The sequence below is a fragment of the Protomyctophum parallelum genome (assembly GCF_964188405.1).
Source record: "Protomyctophum parallelum genome assembly, chromosome: 7".
NCBI lineage: Eukaryota > Metazoa > Chordata > Actinopteri > Myctophiformes > Myctophidae > Protomyctophum > Protomyctophum parallelum.
Window position 1 is genome coordinate 46,664,416 of NC_139705.1, and position 21,344 is coordinate 46,685,759.

The window sequence follows — 21,344 nt, forward strand, 5'->3', positions numbered from 1 at the left end:
TATACGATCACTTTTTTGACAGTTCCATCAGCATCAGCTGGCCCACGTGCGGAAACAGCTCGAGTTGAGATACATTTGGCGCATTGTGACAATGTATTATTTTATTGTATTCAGTTTTGTATCTATTATATATCGATTATTTCAATGGTCGATATTCACAGTTTTTATGCCTTTTTTGACTGCATTTATTTATGGAAATGTTCTACACAAAATCACAAATTAACTTTTTTTAACGTACCTAAAACATAGTTTTCTATAAACAATATTTTTATAACATTTAAGTGTCTGTTTTCTTGTAGCTTAGTTTTAACTGCAATATTATTTATTATTATTATTATTATTATTATTATTATTATTATTATTATTATTATTATTATTATTATTATTTAGATTGGGCTGTAGTAGCTCTGGTCCATAGCCAATTGGACTGATGGCCGATAACGTTATCTTTAAAATAATAATAATTTTTAAACAGCATTCTGTGTCATGTTAACTGTAACTGTAACCTCTGCTTCAAACAGAATGCAGCTAGGCCTACGTAGTTACTTAATACTAGCTTAATTCGCCTGTCACGCGCACGCAGCACGCACACACACACACACACACACACACACACACACACACACACACACACACACACACACACACACACACACTATATAGGATCATATTAAACAGGATCTCCTCACTGGTCAACAAAAACACCTTGAAGACCCTAACAGGAACCCTCGTACAAGGTTTCTTCGACTATGCATCCACCTCTTGGTACCACAGCACCTCAAAGGCCCTTAAAACAAGGCTCCAGACTTCCCAAAACAAACTGGTCAGGCTACTATACTGCAGGGCCACACCCCTGAACCCATCTGACCCCTGCCCACTTTGACAGGTTGGAATGTCTTAGGGTTGACGACAGAGTACAGCATCTCGCAATGGGTCTGGTGACACCAAGATACCCATGTACCTGTGTAAATACAGTGAAGTCCACATGCACCCACAACACCAGAGGGAGTACAACAAACCATGTACAACCCAGGTTCGGCACAAACAAGGGACTAAATTAATTTCGCTCCTACAAATTAATTCATTAAGAATGAATCCCTTGACTCCTTCAAAACCACTCTCAAAGGGCACCCGGACGTCTGCAATTCGAAACTGGCCCCCAAAATCTGAATCCCCGCACCCACCCCTTTCCCCTCCCACTTACATGTCCTTTCCCCCATCCTTTAGAAGTGTATATTTATCTCAAATATGTACAAATGTAAATGTTATGATGAATTGAAAACGGTGGACCCTCTTGTAAACAAGTGTATAATTTGTACAAGTACAGTACACACTTGTGTATTTTATCCAATAAAACGCCTGTATAGTGTACTGTATACTTGTTGTAGGTTATACCATAGACTTCCGCTAGACCTATAGGCCTATACTGCGTATATAAACAGAGCTGCTACCTTTAAACACATCTTAAGTCTGAGTTTTTCTGTATAGTATTTAAATAGCCCTGAGAAGAAAAAAATGCTATTTGTACCAAAATGACTGCAAAGAAATTGCTGCCATTTGTTTTTTTTAAATCAGACCCTTCTGAAGTGAGTGATGCTGTACTGTACTGTACTGTACTGTACTGTACTGTACTGTACTGTACTGTACTGTACTGTACTGTACTGTACTGTACTGTGCTGTACTGTACTGTGCTGTACTGTACTGTGCTGTGCTGTACTGTACTGTACTGTGCTGTGCTGTGCTGTACTCCCTCCAACTGTAGGCCTATATACTTTCCACATTTTCAACTGTTTTTATTATATTTTGACACTTGCTTTGGCAATGTAAAATGTTTTCTCATGCCAATAAAGCACATTTGAATTGAATTGTATAGCCTTTAGTAATACACTTAAATAAAAAGTGACACATTACATAAATATATATAGTTTCATTATATAGATACTCCACTGTTACACTCTTAGCTCACTCATGATAACTACTTTTTATGTATGTGATGTATGCCATGCTTTTTTGTCATTACTTAATGTAAGTCGCTCTGTTAAGAGCGTCTGCTAAATGCCTAAATTGTAAAAAGTAAAAGTGACAGTGACAGTGCCAGTGACGTCACGGCGAGGGACTGTCGTCAGTGTTGCCATGTCCGTGTTTATTATAAGCGGCTGTGGGCTTGTTTTTTCTCCAAATATTAATTTTGCGGTTTGGGTTTTTCTTAGTTGCAACTTGCTTATTTGGTAAAATATGTTGTGACCCGGACCCCCATAGCCCATACAAGATCAATGTATTTAAAATGTTTGAATTTAACAGTGAACTCTAGCCTGACACTCAGCCTACATTTTCATTTTGTTTCTATTTTTTAATGTGTGGCTATCGATTCAGGTCTGGAGCCAGGCTAATTGACACATAGGCTGGCTAATACTCATACATACACATAATAATGGAAAACAGTCCTCCTCTGGGCATTTTGTTGTCCTTTTAGCCCATGTGACGTCGTGCTGTTTAGATTTCTGTCTGATAAAGTATTCAATGAATGAATGAATGGATGGATGGATCAATCAATCAATCAATCAATCAATCAATCAAAGTGTTCATGTGGCGGCGCCCGCTTGATTCGCTGGGCTCATTTTCATAGACTCGGTTGCTTATTTCTCCCGCAGAATCTTCTTATCTGGCAACAGTGATTGTGGAGGTTTGACCAGAGAGTATCTCTCTTCTTGTTGTAAAGAACAGAAGAAATGGCGATGCTCGGAGGAGGCTTAAGCTCTGCACAGCAAAAGAGAAGTGTCTCCGGAGGGAGCAGGGATATGACGGAGTTTGTTTGTCCTGTTTGCCTGGAAATATTCGACTCTCCCGTAACGACACAATGCGGACATACGTGAGTACTTCTCGTCCTTTTTTACCTTTAAAACGCCACACATCTACCAACCAAGCAAACCCGACGATGCAATATGCCACGAAGGGGATTAAAAATCTGTCAAAACACTAAGCTTCTAAATGTGTCATGTATGCCGTTGGAGGCCTCAAGTGTTTTTGTACGATAACATTTCTGCAAACGCTTGTTTGTAAAGATTGTACGAAATAATTCGACGTAAGCCTCTCTCACACAAATCAGTTTCAGTTTTGTTTACATCAAAGGGGAGGCCTTACTTGGGAGTTGTAGTTCGACGCTTAGCCGGGTTATCGCATGTAAACATGTGAAAGGACTACAAGTCCCTGCGCTCTTCCGCGATGGCACTTTCCATTGAGAGTTTCAGGAAATGGTTTGGTTGTGATCAAGAAGCCAAAACAGAGATAATGGGTCTTTCGGTATGGTTTTGGTTCTGCCAGGTGTCAGAAGCTTATCTTCCTGATGATACGTGGACGTGACACTGACTGTTTGTTTTTTTTAAGTCACAATTAATCACACTCCAAAAGTGACAGTACCATCCGCAGAATAAGCTGCTGCATTGTCTGAAGGAAGCCAGACAAAAATTAGTTTTATGTAGCAAGATTTAACAATACAACCTTGAACTGAGGCTGCCGTACAGTGTAAGGGATATAGCCCATGATATACTCTAGTCCAAGGGATGGAATGGACAAGTTAAGAGTATAAACGGACAGGGCAGACCCATTACTGTTGTGGATCAGTGTTTATTTAATTGTATATCTACAATGGTATATGTCTCCACAGTGAGGCTGGAAAATATAGCCTAGCAGCCTACTAGCCTACTGGTAGGCAGAAAAATGGCAACCAGAATAACCCGTTCTGAGTGAAACTACTCCCTATGATTGATTGATTGAAATATGTATTAAATATGTATTAACTCAATACAAAGACCAGGCACAATAGCCTGGGTAGTGAGGCTACAGTCACAGCAACACATCTATCTACCGTTTCAGTTTAATTGTATTATAAACTCGAGCCACGTTACCCGGCTTCTTCCACGTAATTGAAATGGCCTCACCCTTCTATTTTCAGATTCTGTCAGAGTTGTCTCCAAGAGTGTCTGCGTCCCCAGAAACCAGTATGTGCCGTGTGCAGGGCAGCACTGGCCAACTGGGCCAAAGCCACCGATCTGGAGGCCCTCATACACTCCTCTGTGGCAGCGTGCAAGGGCTGTGGAGCTCAGGTACTTACTGTACAGTGGACGATGGCTGCATAAAGCTGACATTTGATTGATTAATTTGTTAGTCAGAAATGTAAACGGCATGGAGGTACAGTAAAGACGTTATGGCTAAAAGAATGACACAAAAAAAAGTCCTGGGGACTTGTTTCCATTGTGGTTCTATGTATTCAATTCATCAACATAGCTAATAATTAGCACAATAATACATTTCATCAACAAAGGAAAAGGGGAAAAACAGGAGTGAACTAGAAAAAGTGCCCTTCTGGGCACAGGTCTCCACCAGGTTATCCACAGATCCGTGCAGTTAGAGGTAAAAACACTTTTGGGCCAGTTATAGCGCCACCTTGAGGCTGAGTTGAAATTGTTCATGTGGCATTTCGTCCTCGGCCTAGTGGGAATGTGCGTGCACAATTTCACGGAAATCACGCGATGTGTTCATGATTTGCAGCATTTTGTTTGAAACTGAGCACTCCTGTGAACTTTGGAAGCCAATCTTAACCAATCAGGATGGAGTCTGAGAAATCTGAAAGACCCGTTTCGTTGAATGGCTCTAGAGAGACTGTGTACTAATTTGCGTGATGTTTGGACAAAATCTGTAGGTGTACTGTGAAAACTTGTTTTGCACAAAGCGGCCTCCTGGTGGCGCTATAACAGGCCGTTCTGGAAAGTTTGGGGCAGAGGTTCATGGTTGGCATCCAGGGAGTGTGTGTGCAAAATTTGGCATCGACCGGGTTAACAGTGGCTGAGATTAGCTGGTCACGGACGGACGGACACACGGACACACGGACGGAGTGCAAAACATACTCTCCCCATGCCTTCGGCTGGTGGAGACAATGACACCTTTCGATGGGAATTTACCTCCCCTTGTGGTCTCCTGATAGACAGATAGATTATTTCTTTATTTCAGATTAGTTTTCAAAGAAACAGAATGGATGGTGTCACATTACTCATTACAAATAGTATGCTAGTTGTGACCTATGTTGTCTTTTGTCAGACCACTTAAGAATCAGAATCAAGTTTCACATCACAGGAGTACAGTGGGTGAGATTTGTTTCTCCATCGTTTTTGTTGTTTTCATGAAGAGAATAAGAAGAGGGGGGAATAGGGAGAGCAAGGATGAAAGGAAAGCACAAACCAGAGGTGTATCTACAATAAGGCGGGGGCAGGCGTCCGTCCGCCTGTCCAAATCCATTTCTGGCCTGGCCAAATTCCATACAATGAGAAAAGAGAAAGTACAAAAACAAGACCTGAGAACTATTAGTGCAACCCTCAATCACCCATTGGAATGTAAATGCATGCCTTTCAGCCTTTAGTTTGTATCCTACTCGTCTGGCAGGTATATCTCTTTGAAAACCTTTAGTGCTACGATTGTGCTGGGAGACGACAATTAACACATCTTGCCTGCCCAAAATGTAATTCCTCGAAACGGGGTGCATACTTAGTTTAGACTAGTCATTGGTTAGACATGGGTTAGGGTTAGGTTTAGGTGTGCTGCCCCATGGGAGGTGAGGTTTAGGGTGAGGGTTTGAGATAGGTTGTAGTTGTAGGACTAATGACTGGTCTAACCAATGACTAGTCTAAACCAAAAACTGTCTAAACTAAGTACTGCACCCCCCAGGACGCCACTGGCGCAAACAGCCAAGGATAGGCAAATATCTAAGATATCTACATATACATATACACACAGCATAATCTATAATAGTATTCTAGTTGGTACAGTATGTACATGAGGTTAGACACAAAGCAAAACTGGGGTAGATGTTAGCAGACTGTCTTGAGACACAAACCACCTGTAAAATGCTCACATGTGAGCCTTTTTGTGTGGCTGCAGTGTGGGACGTTAATGCACATTTAAAAACAAATTATTGCATGCACACATCTCGAGAAGCATGCTTTTGGAGATTTGGAGCAGCAGTAAATAGATATTCACCTAATTATGCATTTTGTCTTGTGTTCTTTAGGTGGGCCTGGCTCAGATGAGAAGCCATACATCTGCCTGCTCTAAATATCAAGAGTATATCGAGGAGGGAGTGAGAAGCACAGCACAGAGCCAGCAAACCATCACCAGGTGAACCTTTTGACATGCCAGGGGACTGAAGGTTTATTTCATACTTGTAAAGCTGCAGATGATACTTTTATTTTTTGGGAGATGTCTTTGGAAGAGGCTGTCTGGTATTAAACCTGCTGGATTTAGTGACATTAAAGGCCAGTCCACACACTAACGCAACTCCTTGCAACATGCTACTACTTGCAACTAGTTATCCCCGTTCCCCGATGGCAGTTGCATTGGTGTGTGGACTGGCCTTGAAACTGTTGCAAGGAGTTGCGACTAGTTGCATTGTTGAGGTCTGGCTTTAAGGAAATTACTTTGATACTATGTCATGAAACCACCTCGCCTGTTTAGAAATGTTACCACTGTCAATGGCCCCTATGTATCTTTGTATCGCCCATCTGCTTTTATTGTATCCTCATCTCAATGACACTATCTCTTTGTACTTGGGTTCGGCTAGTATCAAACATATGTCAGAATTATGAATAAGCAATGACTATCTTGACCAGCTCTTGACTATCTTGACCACTCCACTCCACCTTGTGGTTAGAGTGCCCGCCCTGAGACTGGGAGGTCGGGGTTCAATCCCCGGCCGGGTCATGCCAAAGACTCTAAAAATGGGACCCAGTGTCTCCCTGCTTGGCACTCAGCATCAAGGGTTGGATTGGGGGTAAGCCCCTGCGACATACTAGCGTCAGGTCCAGGGGATGTACTTGTACATCAAGCTGCCTCACGCTACAGAAACAGGAGATAGGCTCCTGCCCTATGGGCCTCATGTCTCGGAAAGGCTTGCTTACTTAACCCATTTTGACCTGAGATCAGATTCTAAAAATGTCCTCTACATCCTGACAGTTTTCTGAAAAAGCTATGTTTCTATGTCAGTCGTTCTTTGATTTTTCAAAAATAGCAGACCTACAAGCTTGTAGATCTGCTATTTTTCAATAGCTAAAGCATTGACTATCTTGCCGTCTCCTTCTCTTCTTCAGTCCTGTGCCAAATCGTTACACCTTCACCTGTCCCTATTGCAACTGCCAGAACCTGGACCAGGATGGCCTGGTTGAGCACTGCACTAGCCATCACACCCGGGACACACGCCAAGTGGTAAAAACAATTATCATAACGAGCATAGATTGAAGTTCTCAGTCTGATTTCAGTCATTTGGTTTTCTATGGAAGCATGTCATGCACCGAAAATAGCCGACCTACACACACTCACAAGTCACGACACATCTTGTGAGTGAGCTTGTAGATCAGCTATTTTCACTGGGTGATACCATCATGCAACAAAGTTTAGGTTAGAAGTTGTGGTTTAATGGGTCCAACGTTGCTTTGTTGCTCATGTTGTCTGTTGTGTGTATCTTCCCAGGTGTGTCCCATCTGTGCCTCTATGCCTTGGGGAGACCCTAACTACAGGAGTGCAGACTTCTTTCAACATCTGAAGATTAGACACACCTTTTCCTATGACACCTTTGTCGTAAGTAAAAGGACAATTGCAGTTCTTGGTTTGGAGTGTAATTTCAAGCTACAACCTGGGACTTGTTTTAATGAATACAACTTTGTTATGTATGTGGCTAGGCTGTACTAATCTTTCTAATAATCTGATACTACTAGCTACTCTTGCGTAAGTCGACAACACTTCTCCTTTGGGGAAACATCGCAGTCAACGCGGGGCTAGCTACTCTTGCGTCAGTCGACAACACTTCTTCTTTGGGGAAGCATCGCGGCCAACGCGGGCGGGGGTTGCGTGGCACAGGCACCTGAAAGCCAGCTCTGACAGTTGGACGGGGGCATGTTAACGTGAACACACGCGCTGTTTCGACACCACGCTGTCCGCTCCCTCCTCAACCACCGTGCCATTATAGGCTACATGCACGCTGAAAGCCACACTGAACATCACCATCACAAGTATTCATAATGTTATGATCATCCAACAGATACAAAAGTGCACAGGATTGTAACTGTTGCCAAGGCAATTCCCCGTCCGGGTGGACTTAAACCCTAAACATCTGTAAACAATTCCCCCCCATCAGTAATGTGATCTATTACATTGCATTACCCACACTGATTGTACATACATGTCCAATGTTTATGTGCACTGACATTTTTCCTTATCAATATAACGTCACACTACGTTTAACCATTCACATCAGTGAGTGTGAATCCTGTTCTCTCAGCCTATCGATTGATTCCCTGATTTAATACTTCATTAACATGATTATTAACAGTACAGGTAGCACAGTCAAAGAGGGTGTTTTCATTGTGGTCCATTGTACTCAATTCATCAGTAGAATCATAAGGTGTATCTTACCGATGCCATCTCGTCTACAGGATTACTCAACAGATGAGCACACAATGATCCAGGAGGCTCTGCAGCGCTCCCTTATGGACAACTGAAGAACAACAGTTTGCCAAAGGAAAAGAAGTGCAGGAAAAAGGGGTAACAGCATGTGGTGTGTTGGTGAGAAGGGAAGGTGTTGCATCATCCAGACGGACACAGTGGTATAACCCAGTGGTTCTCAACCTGGGGGGGGGGCTCGTGACCCCCAGGGTGCTCCCCACAGGATTCCCTTTTTAATACCTAAAAGACCATTTACTGCATCAAAAGTAATCAACAAACTATACTATAAAATAACACAACAAACATCTGATCTACAAGCACACAACGCATTGTGTTGCGCGTGAGCTTGTAAATGGCTATTTTCACAATATTTGTGGAACCGAGTCGAAACTAAATTGAATGCCTCAACTCAAAGTGCTTGTCATGGTTCTGGGGTCCCCCCCAGTTCAAATGTTATTTTGGGGGTCGCGGCCTTATAAGGTTGAGAACCACTAATAGCCATTGTTAATCCGCTTTGCAGGGAATTGACACCAACCATGAATCCATAGACTATTATCCAAACAATAAATATGGGGCAATATGAATCAATTAAATAGTGAACATGCTCTCTAATTTAGGTGATTTATGGTGTAAACTGGTGTAAAAACTAATCTCTCCCCCAAACGAAGCCTGTACTGTTGATGACTGTAGATTGTTGATAATCCACTTAAATCTGGTTTTATTTAAGTTGTTTATTCATTGATGGAATGGTGTCATATAGCCAAACGAAAAAAGAAAAAAGGAAAAAAAAAATCCAAGTGGTGTTAAAAGTCCTACTGTTGATAACTCAAATAACATTGTAAGAGGGTTCTACCACTAGGTGGCAAAGTTGCCAGTAAAATGCAATCGTTACCCAGTGAAGTCTTTGCTGATTAATGTATAAAGTAGTCTACTTTGATGGACGATTCTGTACGTACTGTCCAAAATGCAACAGCTTAATGCTGATATTTTGTAGTATAATACACAATGGAAGATTTTCTGCCAATAGTTGATTTGTGTTCCACTTGTCTGGAAGTGTTTGTTTGCCTCCCTGATGTCTACTGAAAAGATTGTGAGGCTAAAACATTGCCTGAGATTGTTTTGTTTGTTTCATTTTAAAGATCCTGTAAGCGATATGTTATTGTTAAAATAAGTGTTAAATTGCTCTATGTTCCTGTAGTATTAATCATTGCTATAGTGTGTGTTCTTCAGCTCTTTATTGAACAGAAACGGGTCACAGATAACTCATACAGGGTGAACGATACACATTCTATTGGAAGTGATGAAATAAAACACAAATAGACGATTTAAAAAATGGAACTGGAACCAAACTGAAGCCGATATAAACGCATCCTCGCTCCTGATGGGATGAGATTGGTGTCCCGTTACTGAACAAACACTATGGTATTGATTGCTATATCTATCTATATCAGTGGTTCTAAAAGCCTTAACCCATTCTCACCTGAGATCAGATTCATACGAGGTTTCCGCCGGACACACACTGGTCTGATGAACCCATTCTGACCTGAGATCAGATTCTAAAAATGTCAGTCGCTCTTCGATTTTTCAAAAATAGCAGACCTACAAGCTCGTATCGCGCCACCGAGTGGCGCGATATGAGCTTGTAGATCTGCTATTTTTCAATAGCTAAAGCATAACATGATGCCAACACCAAAATGGGTGCCTGGTCAGAATGGGTTAAGGTTCCTTAGTTGAGAGGGTTCTAAATGGACCTTTCACTTATAGCGGTCTTTGGAATAAAGGAGTTTGAGAACCACATGATTACGATTACTAACTATATAGAGCTTTAACCTTTTTTTAACAAAATAAAATCACTTATAGTATCTTGAGTGTTTCCCCCCCCTAATGTCTTTGTGCCTGGCTGCTGGTAGATCCTGTTATCGACTTCCAAAACCGAGTATAAAGATTGAACCAATCGGGTAGCATCTTTTGTCAATCACAGCGGCTTTGCAATTTGGTCAGTTGGGTTTTTGCAGTTGCAGATGAAATTGTATGTCATGGCCACAGGAGGGCAGTACAGTTCTATCGTAGTGTCACTCATCACCAATGGGTCCATAACAACCTCCTTACTCCCTTTTTGGAAAGAGAAACCCATAATTCAACACCAATTTCATACCGCTTCAATATGCTTCCTTCAATTGGTGCTTGTTCACCTGAGTTCTCTGGGGTTTTGGTTAGAGCCAGGGTTCCAATTGTTAAGGGGGGCCACATTTTCATTTAAACCTTAGGCCTATGTATGTTATACGACAAATAGAGCTGATGGCTGATCTACAAGCTCACAATGCAACGGAATGCGAGAAATTGTGAGCTTGTAGATCAGATATTTTTGCTATGTTTGAAATAAGAAATAACATCAATTGCAAAATGTTGATCAAAGTGAGGATTAATGCGGTTAACATACATTTTCATTTAATTCTTTATTCAATTGTGGTATAATCAAACATGAATATCAAAAACATATCAGACTGGTCTTGATTTCCCAAAACTAAATGCACATATTTAATTCAGTCTGTCCAGAAATAGGGATAAAACAGAAATCCTCCCCATCGGACATTAAAAAAAAGTTGTTTGACATGCATCTGTGATTTTTTTGTTTTTTTGTTTTGTTAATAAATGTACTACTAAGAATGGAAATCCAGCAAAATTGACTTCAGAAGCAATAGTGATTGCAAAAAATGGAGAGTGAAAAATATAATTTTTATAACCGAAACGTTTAAATGTATTTGCTTGGTTCTAGTTTCTATGATTTATTCGTTGTTATTTGGGAAACGATGTTCTGTACAACATGGTTGGGTTTATTTCACACAGGCTATCGTCTCTGTCGGGTGGAAACCTTGTATGTCCAGAACTGTTACCTTTCAGGACAATGGAAAGTGTTCCAATGGATCCAATGTAGTTATTCACAAGCTCTTCTTAATACTTTTCATTGGTTCAATATTTATAAAATCCACACACTTAATCACTTTAACTCAACGCAAACAAAATAGACGAGCTACAAGCTCACAACGTGTTGGGAATGTGACGAGTTGTGAACTTGTAGATCGGCAGTTGTTGCTACCTTAGTGTGACACTGTAGTAGTGTGGTATGAGATGGTCGGGCATTCATTTGCACAAAAACTGAAAAAGGTTCAAATATGGAGATACAAGGTTTCTGCGGACGGCGACACATGACGTAAACCAAGGTATTTGTCGCATATTGACGGACATGTCGTCATGGAGCCTCAAACTGTAATATACGGAGTGTTAATGTAACTCCTGTAAAGTGGCCCTGCATTCTTTCTTCACTCCGGATCAAATGAACACTCAAGATTTCTCGGTACAATCCTCAGTGTTAGTTAATCAGTTTGTTCCTTATTTCCCTGAGTCACGTCTGAGAGGGTACAACATGTAACCAAATGGACCCTTATATTTGTACCCTCTCAGAGTTAAAGGGGGTAGTTCACCCCTAAAAAGTATTATCAATTATTACTCACTATATGAAGCCGTTAATTCATGGAGATGTTCTTTTGTTGTTGTCACATTCCTGATCCAAAATTCCAATATTTGATTTGTTTAAGTAAATTGGATTAACAAGAGCAAAACTATATTAAAAACGTGAGCTTTTACATCTCACAATTTCAAGATTTCTTTTCCAAAAGTATACTGATTTGGGAGACATTTGTAGAAGCGACCTCAGGTCTTAATGGAACATCCATAAATGCGGATGGATTGGATCATGAAGTGAGTACCGGTAATTGATAGACAAAAAAGTCACTTTGTGGGTGAAAACGACCCCCTCAGGGTTTTACCATGTTAAGTAAAAACAAACCCACGCACAGACAACGTAGCACTGCTTCACAAACCTGGATGCCTTCTCACATACCGGCCACTACCATATGCCACTTAGGCCTGACAGTACTGTACGACGTCTTCGTTTGTTTTCTCCCAATAAAAACGTGTGACAATTTTTGCATTTTGTTTTCTCGTGTGTGTGTGTGTGTGTGTGTGTGTGTGTGTGTTAATGGCTGTGGGGTTCTATATATTTTTTTCTTTCTCCTTTGGCAATAATATATCTCTCATTCTCTGTTGTCAGCTCCGCTGTCCGGGGGTGCTAAATCCTGATAAATTAAAGCCGTTTAATTATTTAAACACTGACCCGAGAAATCAGGCTGAGTGATTTATACGTGTGTGTGTGTGTGTGTGTGTGTGTGTGTGTGTGTGTGTGTGTGTGTGTGTGATAGAGAGAGACTTGTGTGGGGTAAGAACAACACTCACAGCGCCTTGATGGATGACCACAGAGTGTGTGTGAGAGAGTGTAGTTTGGGAGGAGGTAATGTACAACAAATCAAATCCTTTTGAGTGATTTGTTTCGTTAAATACAGTATGGCAGTTTAAAACGTGTGGTGGTCCATCGTGAACAAAGCATAGTGCAATGTTGTACAAGCCCCCCAGGCCCCATATATACACACACACACACACACACACGCAGGAGTAGCTCCTAATATCGACACTGAATGAATCCACTCGTAGCGTTTGTGCGTTTTGTTGTACGTGCCGATGATGCAACTAAAACCCTCGGAGTGTACATTGTCCACAGGGAGAGAAAGGAAGAGCTACAACCCCCCCCCCACCCCTTGTGTAACTTCTCATGTCTGTAATTAGTTAAGTGGTATCACTGTTCCTCACCTTTCTCTACGGAGACATTCAGCCACCCAAAACTTCCTAATGTACCCCCCACCGCCGCCTCCGCATCAGGGAGGGCTTTGGCTCCTGGCAGGATAGGATGGGGAGGAGAGGAGGAGAAGTTTAGCTGTGAGAGAACTAACGAGAGAGAGCTCCTGGGCAGGAAGGAAGTCGTAGGATCTGAAAAACACAGCGGAGAGAAGAGAGAGAAAGTCTTTCTTGTCTGTTTTTTTTTTTTTTTTCTGGGTTAGGAGGAGGAGGAGGGGGGTGTACAAGGTGGGGGAATAAGAATGGGAAGAAAGAAAGGGGGGGGAAAGGGAAGCGAAGTGAACATATTGAATAAAAATTTCATAAAGTTCAGCGCGTGGTGTCTTTGATGCGAGCGGTAGGATGGTGCGTGGTGTCTGCAGGCTGTGTGGAGGCAGCAATTAATGGTACACGGACCCGCGGGGCGCGCAGCGAGAGGAGAGAGACTGAGAGGATGACGCATGCATGCATGCGTGTGTGCGTGCCAAATTGTTTTACAAGTGTGTCGCGCCATCACTGTACAGTACACCTATATACCACACCACACCTTTGTTTCCCTGAAAAAAGACTTCCAATCCCTGTCTGATGGAGGATGGTGCTTTGATTAGAAAGCCAACCTCCTTAAAGGCCTATTCATACAACATGACATCCTGCACGGTGGTAAGCGACTCACAGCTCACGCAAACACGTGCCTCTGTTTTTACTAACCACCGTCTCGGTAGTATCACCTAAAACTGGAGTACAAATTGGCCGTAAGGTTTAAGGCCTATTCATTGTCATCAAATAATATAAGAAAGAAGCAAAAGTTTTGAGGGGTCACAGCCTGAAAAGGTTGACAACCACTGCTCTATAGGCTGGGAATGACAAGGTGTGTAGAAGTGATTTTTCTGGTGGTAAAGTACCTGTCCACCACCAAGGACTAAGAAGACAGAGGTGCTATACGTCCTCTCGGTGGAGGCTCCTCACTGGCGGGTACAACAGCAGTAATAACACAGAAATGTGTGAGGGCAGGAATCATTGACATAATGACTAAATTGGAGAGAACTCTCAGACCTGTAAGGGTCCATTTGGTACCTATAATCAATAATTTAGCTGTGCATCCCATGGAACCTATAGGGTACTCCCTGGGCCCACATTGAGAAGAACCACTGATCTAAGGATTTGTTTCTATAATCTCATCTTTAGGCCTTAACTATCCACACTGTTATTTGCAAGTGATCAGATCGGTGTTGTGTATTCATCGACCTACGTGCATTGATTGCTATGCTAAGGACATTAACGACATGGGCATGCGGAATGCTCCGTCACATGGTGTCTTTAACAGGGTCAATCGCTCGGCAGATGACAGCCGATGGTTTCTTGGGGCTGAACCAAAAAATGCCTCATATTATAAAGATGCAAATTACTTGCTTACGCCTGACACCCCTACTGGGGTATAGGCCGTCGACAAGGGTCCTCCAGAGTTCTCGGTCACTGGCATCTTTCTCCATCTGCGACCAGGTGCATCCCATGCCTCTTTGTGTCTGCCTGGAGATCCCGCCGGCAGCTGTTTTTGGGCCGGCCTCTGCTTCTCTTTCCCTGAGGGTTCCAAGTCAGAGCCTGTCTGGTGGTGTTTGACACTGGCTTGCGCAGTGTGTGCCCGATCCATCTCCATCTTCTTTGTCCAATTTCTTCTGTTGCAAAGATGCAAATTACATGGACAAATTGATGAAAATTATAACAGTCGCCACGACTGATTTCAGTCATTTGGATTCCATAGAAGCCAGCATGTCTTCTATGGAAGCCAATCTAGGAGCTCTCAGTGTGTCTGTGACGCATGGTATGGGCAATGGTGGAAAAAGTAATTTTACAGTAAATGTACTTTCCACCACTGCACATGGGGCCCCAGAGGTTTGTTTTGTCCTGGGTTCCACTTCCAACAGTCACGAATTGCCTCTGCTCATGAAAGGCTAAATATTTGGTTTTGCTGGTTGCCATATATAGGGGCGGGCCCCTGCAACGGTCTCATCATCATCATCATCATAGGTTAAATATGTTATATACAAATTATCTTATGATATACTGTATTTAGACAAAAGGATACGTTTGAACAGTATCTTGAATGGAGAGATGTGTCTGCTGTGTTTCACCTCCTCAGTCAAGCCAGTCCATATTTTCACCCCACAGACAGAAATACGCATGCTCTTCCGGGTGGTGCTAACACAGGGTTGTTGAACGTTTAGGTCCCATCTTAACTGATAGCGCCCCCTCCCTATCCTTGAACAATTTCAGAATATTTTCACAGGAAGTAGTTTTTCCCCGCCAAGGCACTGGGGCTCCTTGTGTGTGTGCTTTGCTTCCTTCAGGCCGTGTTGCCATGTCTGCTTATTTGTTTTTCTTTCCGTAAAGTCACTTGCAAATAAATTATTGAACATATTTTGTGCCTTTTTTATTAAAATGTTTAAAAAATATTCAAAATATCTCGATTTATTCTCAATGTGTTTTTAAATAACAGATTCAACTACAACTCACGATGTGTCGCTGTGAGCTTGTAGATCAGCTATTTTCATTTGTGGTTGTTTTCATAGACCTGGTCACTTGTTTCTCTTGCAAAACTGGCAACACAGCAAGATAAAGAGGAACTTATGCACACACAAACGCAAAGTCTTATGGGCCATAATTATGAAAAAGGTGAATAGAGTTTATTCCTTACTTTATACAGACAAAAATCTTGAACATTTTTGTCTGTAGCTCTCCATCCATCGGGGACGTCTGTTTCCGCGTGACGTCGTCACCGCCACCACAGCTACCATCATCAAAGTCCAGGATGCTCTCCTCCCAGAGTCCCAATGCACACCAGACTATGGAGGAAACACAGTTAATGTACACACACACCTCTAGCGCATACTGTAGACGTGATGAACGCACGCATGCACTCTGCACACGCATGCCCGCGTACACGTGCACACTTTTTCATGTCCTGTTCATGGAAATCTCAACACAAATCTTCTCTCCTGTGGTTCCCTGCAGGCACCATATCTTTTCAGAAGGGGGTCTGTGAGTAAATACATATTTGGGGTTCCTTCACCTTGACATGACAATGAGAAAGGTCCTATAGGCACAGTTGAATCTCCATTCTACAACAACTTTGAAACAAAGCATGAATAATGGGAAAACATGTTTTATTTTTTATCCCACGATTTTGTAACCCATTTTTCACCTGTGTCAATTATCTAATGTGATCCTAGGCTGACATGGGGAGAGCAACGGACTTGAACTCATGTTTCCTTCATGCCTGAGTGTCCAAGTTGCTCCTTTACACCTGACAGGGGGGAGTTTCCCTGGTTGGACATAGCACGTGGAAGGAACACGTTATTCCAACCAGTTCCTTTCCCCTCCATCAGGCGCCCCGGCTGGCAAGGGGGAGGAAGTTTAGAGACCAGGATTACTGCATGTGTTTTGTAAGGGTACCTACCCTAGGGGACACGGGGAGAACATGCAAACTCCACACAGAAAGGCCCTTTCGCCAGCCCCGCCTCGGGTATGGGCACTGATGACGCGGAGGAGGAAACATGCCGCCAGCACCCACAGCACCCCGAGCGGGAATCGAAACCAGGACCTTCTAGCTGTGAGGCGACAGCACTACCAACTGTGCCACCATGCCCCTGAAAAAAAGACATGTTTTTGATCACCATATGTAGGCTATGATGTTAGGGATGCACCGATATATAATGTATTGGTCACATATTGGTATCGGCCGATATTTGCTGTATCGGTAATAAATTAACCGATGGCAGTAGTCGATATTTATCTGTTGATAAATGTCTGTTCTAAACATTTACTTAGATGTATTTGTTTCCCTGGCACAAAAGGGCGAAATGAAAACAACAAAAACTAAATAAACATATCGTATCAATATCCGCTGTCGGCTAAATTGTTATTTTAAACATCGGTATCGGCAAATAATTGGTGCATCCCTAGTTAAAGGTTCAAGTCTTGCAGCTTAAAAAGGACACACACACACACACACACACACACTTGCAAAAGCTCTGCAAGTTTCACACTTAAACTGATACAGGGCCAAGTTTGTTGCCGGGATTATTAAATCAAAGTTAAGGCGTGCATTGCTCTCAGGCTAGGAACACAAGGTGCGAGTGTGTGTGTGTGTGTGTGTGTGTGTGTGTGTGTGTGTGTGTGTGTGTGTGTGTGTGTCTGACAGGGGGTGCAGGGGGGTTGCTTGTTAAAGAGTTTAATAGCGGAAGAGGAGTCTGTGTAGAACCAGTATTGATGTCAGGGAAGCCCAGCGGCACTTTGTGTTTCTACATTTGCGAGGACTGAACCTCTCTCTCTCCTCCTCCTCCTCCTGCCGCCGAGGCCCTCCGCCATGCTGAAGGAGCGCCCGGGCCGCAGGATTCCCGCGCTTCCTGTTTCTCCTGACTTTGAGGAATTTTCGCCGCGAACTAACTCCCAGTGCACCTCCACACACACACACACACACACACACCCCACACCTCAGCACAGATACCTGCCTCAGCAAAACTAGAAAGAGAGAGAGAGAGCAACTTTCCAGGCAAATAACACAACACAACACCGCGCGCTCACACACACACACACACACAGTACTGTACCCCTGGCCATAATTCACGTATCAAACACAATTATCCAGGAAGCCGGTTTTAAAGGTGCTCTAAGACTCTAAGTGATATTTTTTCGTTAAAACAAAAAGTTGTTTTTGTTAAAAAAAACTATATATAAGTTAAGACTCCTGTAAGTAATCCTTAGTGTTTGTTCAGTAACAGGGCAGGGGTCTCTCTAGCTCTTTAGTAAATATAAAATACATTTTCAGTTCAGGCTACCTACGGTATTTAGTTTTGTCTGCACATCAATTTGGTTCATCAGTTTCACTTGTTTATCCTGCATTCATTCTCTTTCCTTTTGTGTGTTATAACACATTCCAGTGGGGACCCTCTGGAACCCCCTCTATAGGTGCACCCTTTTCTCCTCAATTTACTGTGTTTTCATCCTATACTGTCTCACCTGCCAGTGAGGAGCGCCCACCGGGAGGACATACTGCTGTATCCTATACTGACTCACCTGCCAGTGAGGAGCCCCCATCGGCCGGGAGGACATACTGCTGTATCCTATACTGACTCACCTGCCAGTGAGGAGCCCCCACCGGGAGGACATACTGTTGTATCCTATACTGACTCACCTGCCAGTGAGGAGCCCCCATCGGCCGGGAGGACATACTGTTGTATCCTATACTGACTCACCTGCCAGTGAGGAGCCCCCACCGGGAGGACATACTGTTGTATCCTATACTGACTCACCTGCCAGTGAGGAGCCCCCCCCGGGAGGACATACTGCTGTATCCTATACTGACTCACCTGCCAGTGAGGAGCCCCCACCGGGAGGACATACTGCTGTATCCTATACTGACTCACCTGCCAGTGAGGAGCCCCCACCGGGAGGACATACTGTTGTATCCTATACTGACTCACCTGCCAGTGAGGAGCCCCCCCCGGGAGGACATACTGCTGTATCCTATACTGACTCACCTGCCAGTGAGGAGCCCCCACCGGGAGGACATACTGTTGTATCCTATACTGACTCACCTGCCAGTGAGGAGCCCCCACCGGGAGGACGTACTGTTGTATCCTATACTGACTCACCTGCCAGTGAGGAGCCCCCACCGGGAGGACGTACTGTTGTATCCTATACTGACTCACCTGCCAGTGAGGAGCCCCCACCGGGAGGACGTACTGTTGTATCCTATACTGACTCACCTGCCAGTGAGGAGCCCCCACCGGGAGGACGTACTGTTGTATCCTACACTGACTCACCTGTCAGTGAGGAGCCCCCACCGGGAGGTCGTGGAGCTTATATATACTCCTCCCGCCCCAACACTCCCCGCTGACAGGTGGCGACACTGCCCACAGGATTACGTGACAAATATCACCCTATACCCGCCCGGCGAACACGGTCCAATTGTGTTTGTATGGACGCTGCTGGACAAAGCAGGATGCACCACGAATCATGGATTTAGAACCCCGAGACGCAGCGGTTTTGTGCAGCTATACTTTACCCGAATGCCCGCTTTACCAGCGTCCAGAAGTTACCCTGAAACTCTGAAAGCTTAGAAAGTTTATTTAAAAAAAAATCACTGTTGCTGCAAAAAAAAATCTCCTGGAAGTGAAAATGAATATCAAACACATTGATGGAACTACCGGGGGAATTAGTAATCACTGATTCCCCCCAATTATTTATTTATTCATTCATTCGAAATCCGCAACGGCGGCTGTACTAATATTTGAAAGTTAAGCCCCTCTGAGATGTACTGTAAGTGAAGGGGTACGGTCCCTGGAGAGAGAGTGTGTTTGTGTGTGTGGGTGGGTGTGTGTGTGTGTGTGTGTGTGTGTGTGTGTGTGCGTGTGTGCCACAATGGAACAGCAGGCCCAAGTGAGGGGAAATGGATCTAAATTTCAACCCCCCCCCCCCCCCCCTTCTCCCCATTACCCCTACAGACCAACTAAAGATGTGAGTGTGTGTGTGTGTACGTGTGCAGAAGACAGCTAGGCCCAAGGCTATTATTCTCCCATTAATTTTTCCATTTGAAATCAAGCCTCAATGGACATGAATGTGCGCAGTGGGGGAATGGGGGTGTGTGGAGGGTGACTAGAATGGGGTTTAGGGTAAGAGGATACAGAGGGGGGACGGGGGGGGGGGCGGGTTACCCAACAAGGGGGTTGCAAGTTTGCAACCGCTTTAACGTCAAACAGGGGAGGCAACAGGAATATCGCCTCTGTCAGGTGGAAACCTCAAATGTCCAAAACATGTTATACTTTTCAGGTTTCAAATTCAAAAACAGCAAAAGTATAGTGTGTACTTTTGTGTGACACTTTAGTATGATCAAGTAGGGCATTAATCTTTGTGAAAAAAAGTAAAAAACACAAAAAGTTAAACATGGAGATAATAGGTTTCTGCCAACAATATATCCTCATTATGCGTCAGACGGTCTCCCCTCTCTCTCTCTCTCTCTCGTTCCATCGTTGCCCAAGGGAAACCATACCATTAAGACATTGTTTGATTTCTTTTCCCCTCTTTTTTTGTCTCATCTTACAGACACATGGGTAAAAATAGAGTGCGGGACATACTGGTTATATGTTCTTGTGTTTATTTTAACACGTGCTTTGTTGTACATGTTCTGCTTTGACTGACTGTGAGGCTGATTTGGCCCACCTTGCTTTGGGTTATAACAGACATCAAGACGTTTAATATCCATCCAACCGCCTTCTGTCTCTTTTCCTGACGCACGCACGCACGCATGCACGCACACATGCACACGCACACACGTGCGCAAATGAATTCTCTCACATCATCAGCGCCTCGGTGTACCCTTTGTGGAAGAACCCTGAACGCAAATCCTATACGTACCTACCAACAAAGCTTTAATCTTTTGTTCTTCTTCCACACTTCCACACCAAGCTGCACTATAACTGGAATTATAACAAAAATATAAATGGTCTTTGTGGTTGTGGCGTGGATTCATGCCACCCACTTCAGTTAAGATTATTGAAAAAAACGATATAGTTATTATTATTACCACCTATAATACCCCTTATTACTATTTTGAAAAAACATTTTAAAATAAAATATTATTTCAAATGGTAAAACCAAATGGGGAGTAAGGGGGCGTGAAAGGGAATCTATACGTACCAGTGGTTCTCAAAGTGGCATTCTATAGAGATTCTCAGGATTCCTTGAGAGGATCTTAAATAGATCCTTACACGTCTGTAACGTAGGGGTCCTTATTATATTGTACAAGTTTGAGGACCACTGATCTATATACACGCTCGTATTGCGAGCTTGTAGATCTGCTATTTGCACCTACAACAACATTCACCCCTGCCCTCTCTCTCTCTCTCTCTCTCTCCCACACAAACACACCTCCAATCCCTCCCACCGCCCCCCAATCACCACTCTCGTTTCTCCCCCTCCCTCTTCCTTTGAAAAAGTGCCAGAGCTTGCCGATCTGTCACTCAGAGATGTTGTCCTGTTGTGTTGGCGATGACGGGAGCTCCGTGACGGTGCCATGGTGGCCCGCCCGTACAAAAAATATATAAGAGAAACCCTCCAGCCGCTGCAGGGAC

At 43.4% G+C, this 21,344-nt stretch overlaps 1 protein-coding gene across 1 annotated transcript; it reads left to right on the plus strand.

Moving 5' to 3' along the window:
* Positions 1-2,676: 2,676 nt before the first annotated feature.
* rnf114 (ring finger protein 114) lies at positions 2,677-9,121 on the plus strand. The gene is made up of 6 exons (XM_083769324.1): positions 2,677-2,869; positions 3,953-4,103; positions 6,062-6,168; positions 7,137-7,251; positions 7,516-7,623; positions 8,478-9,121. Exons 1-6 carry the CDS (start codon positions 2,730-2,732, stop codon positions 8,541-8,543), a joined length of 687 nt encoding a protein of 228 aa, XP_083625450.1. The 5' UTR covers positions 2,677-2,729; the 3' UTR covers positions 8,544-9,121.
* Positions 9,122-21,344: the final 12,223 nt, after the last annotated feature.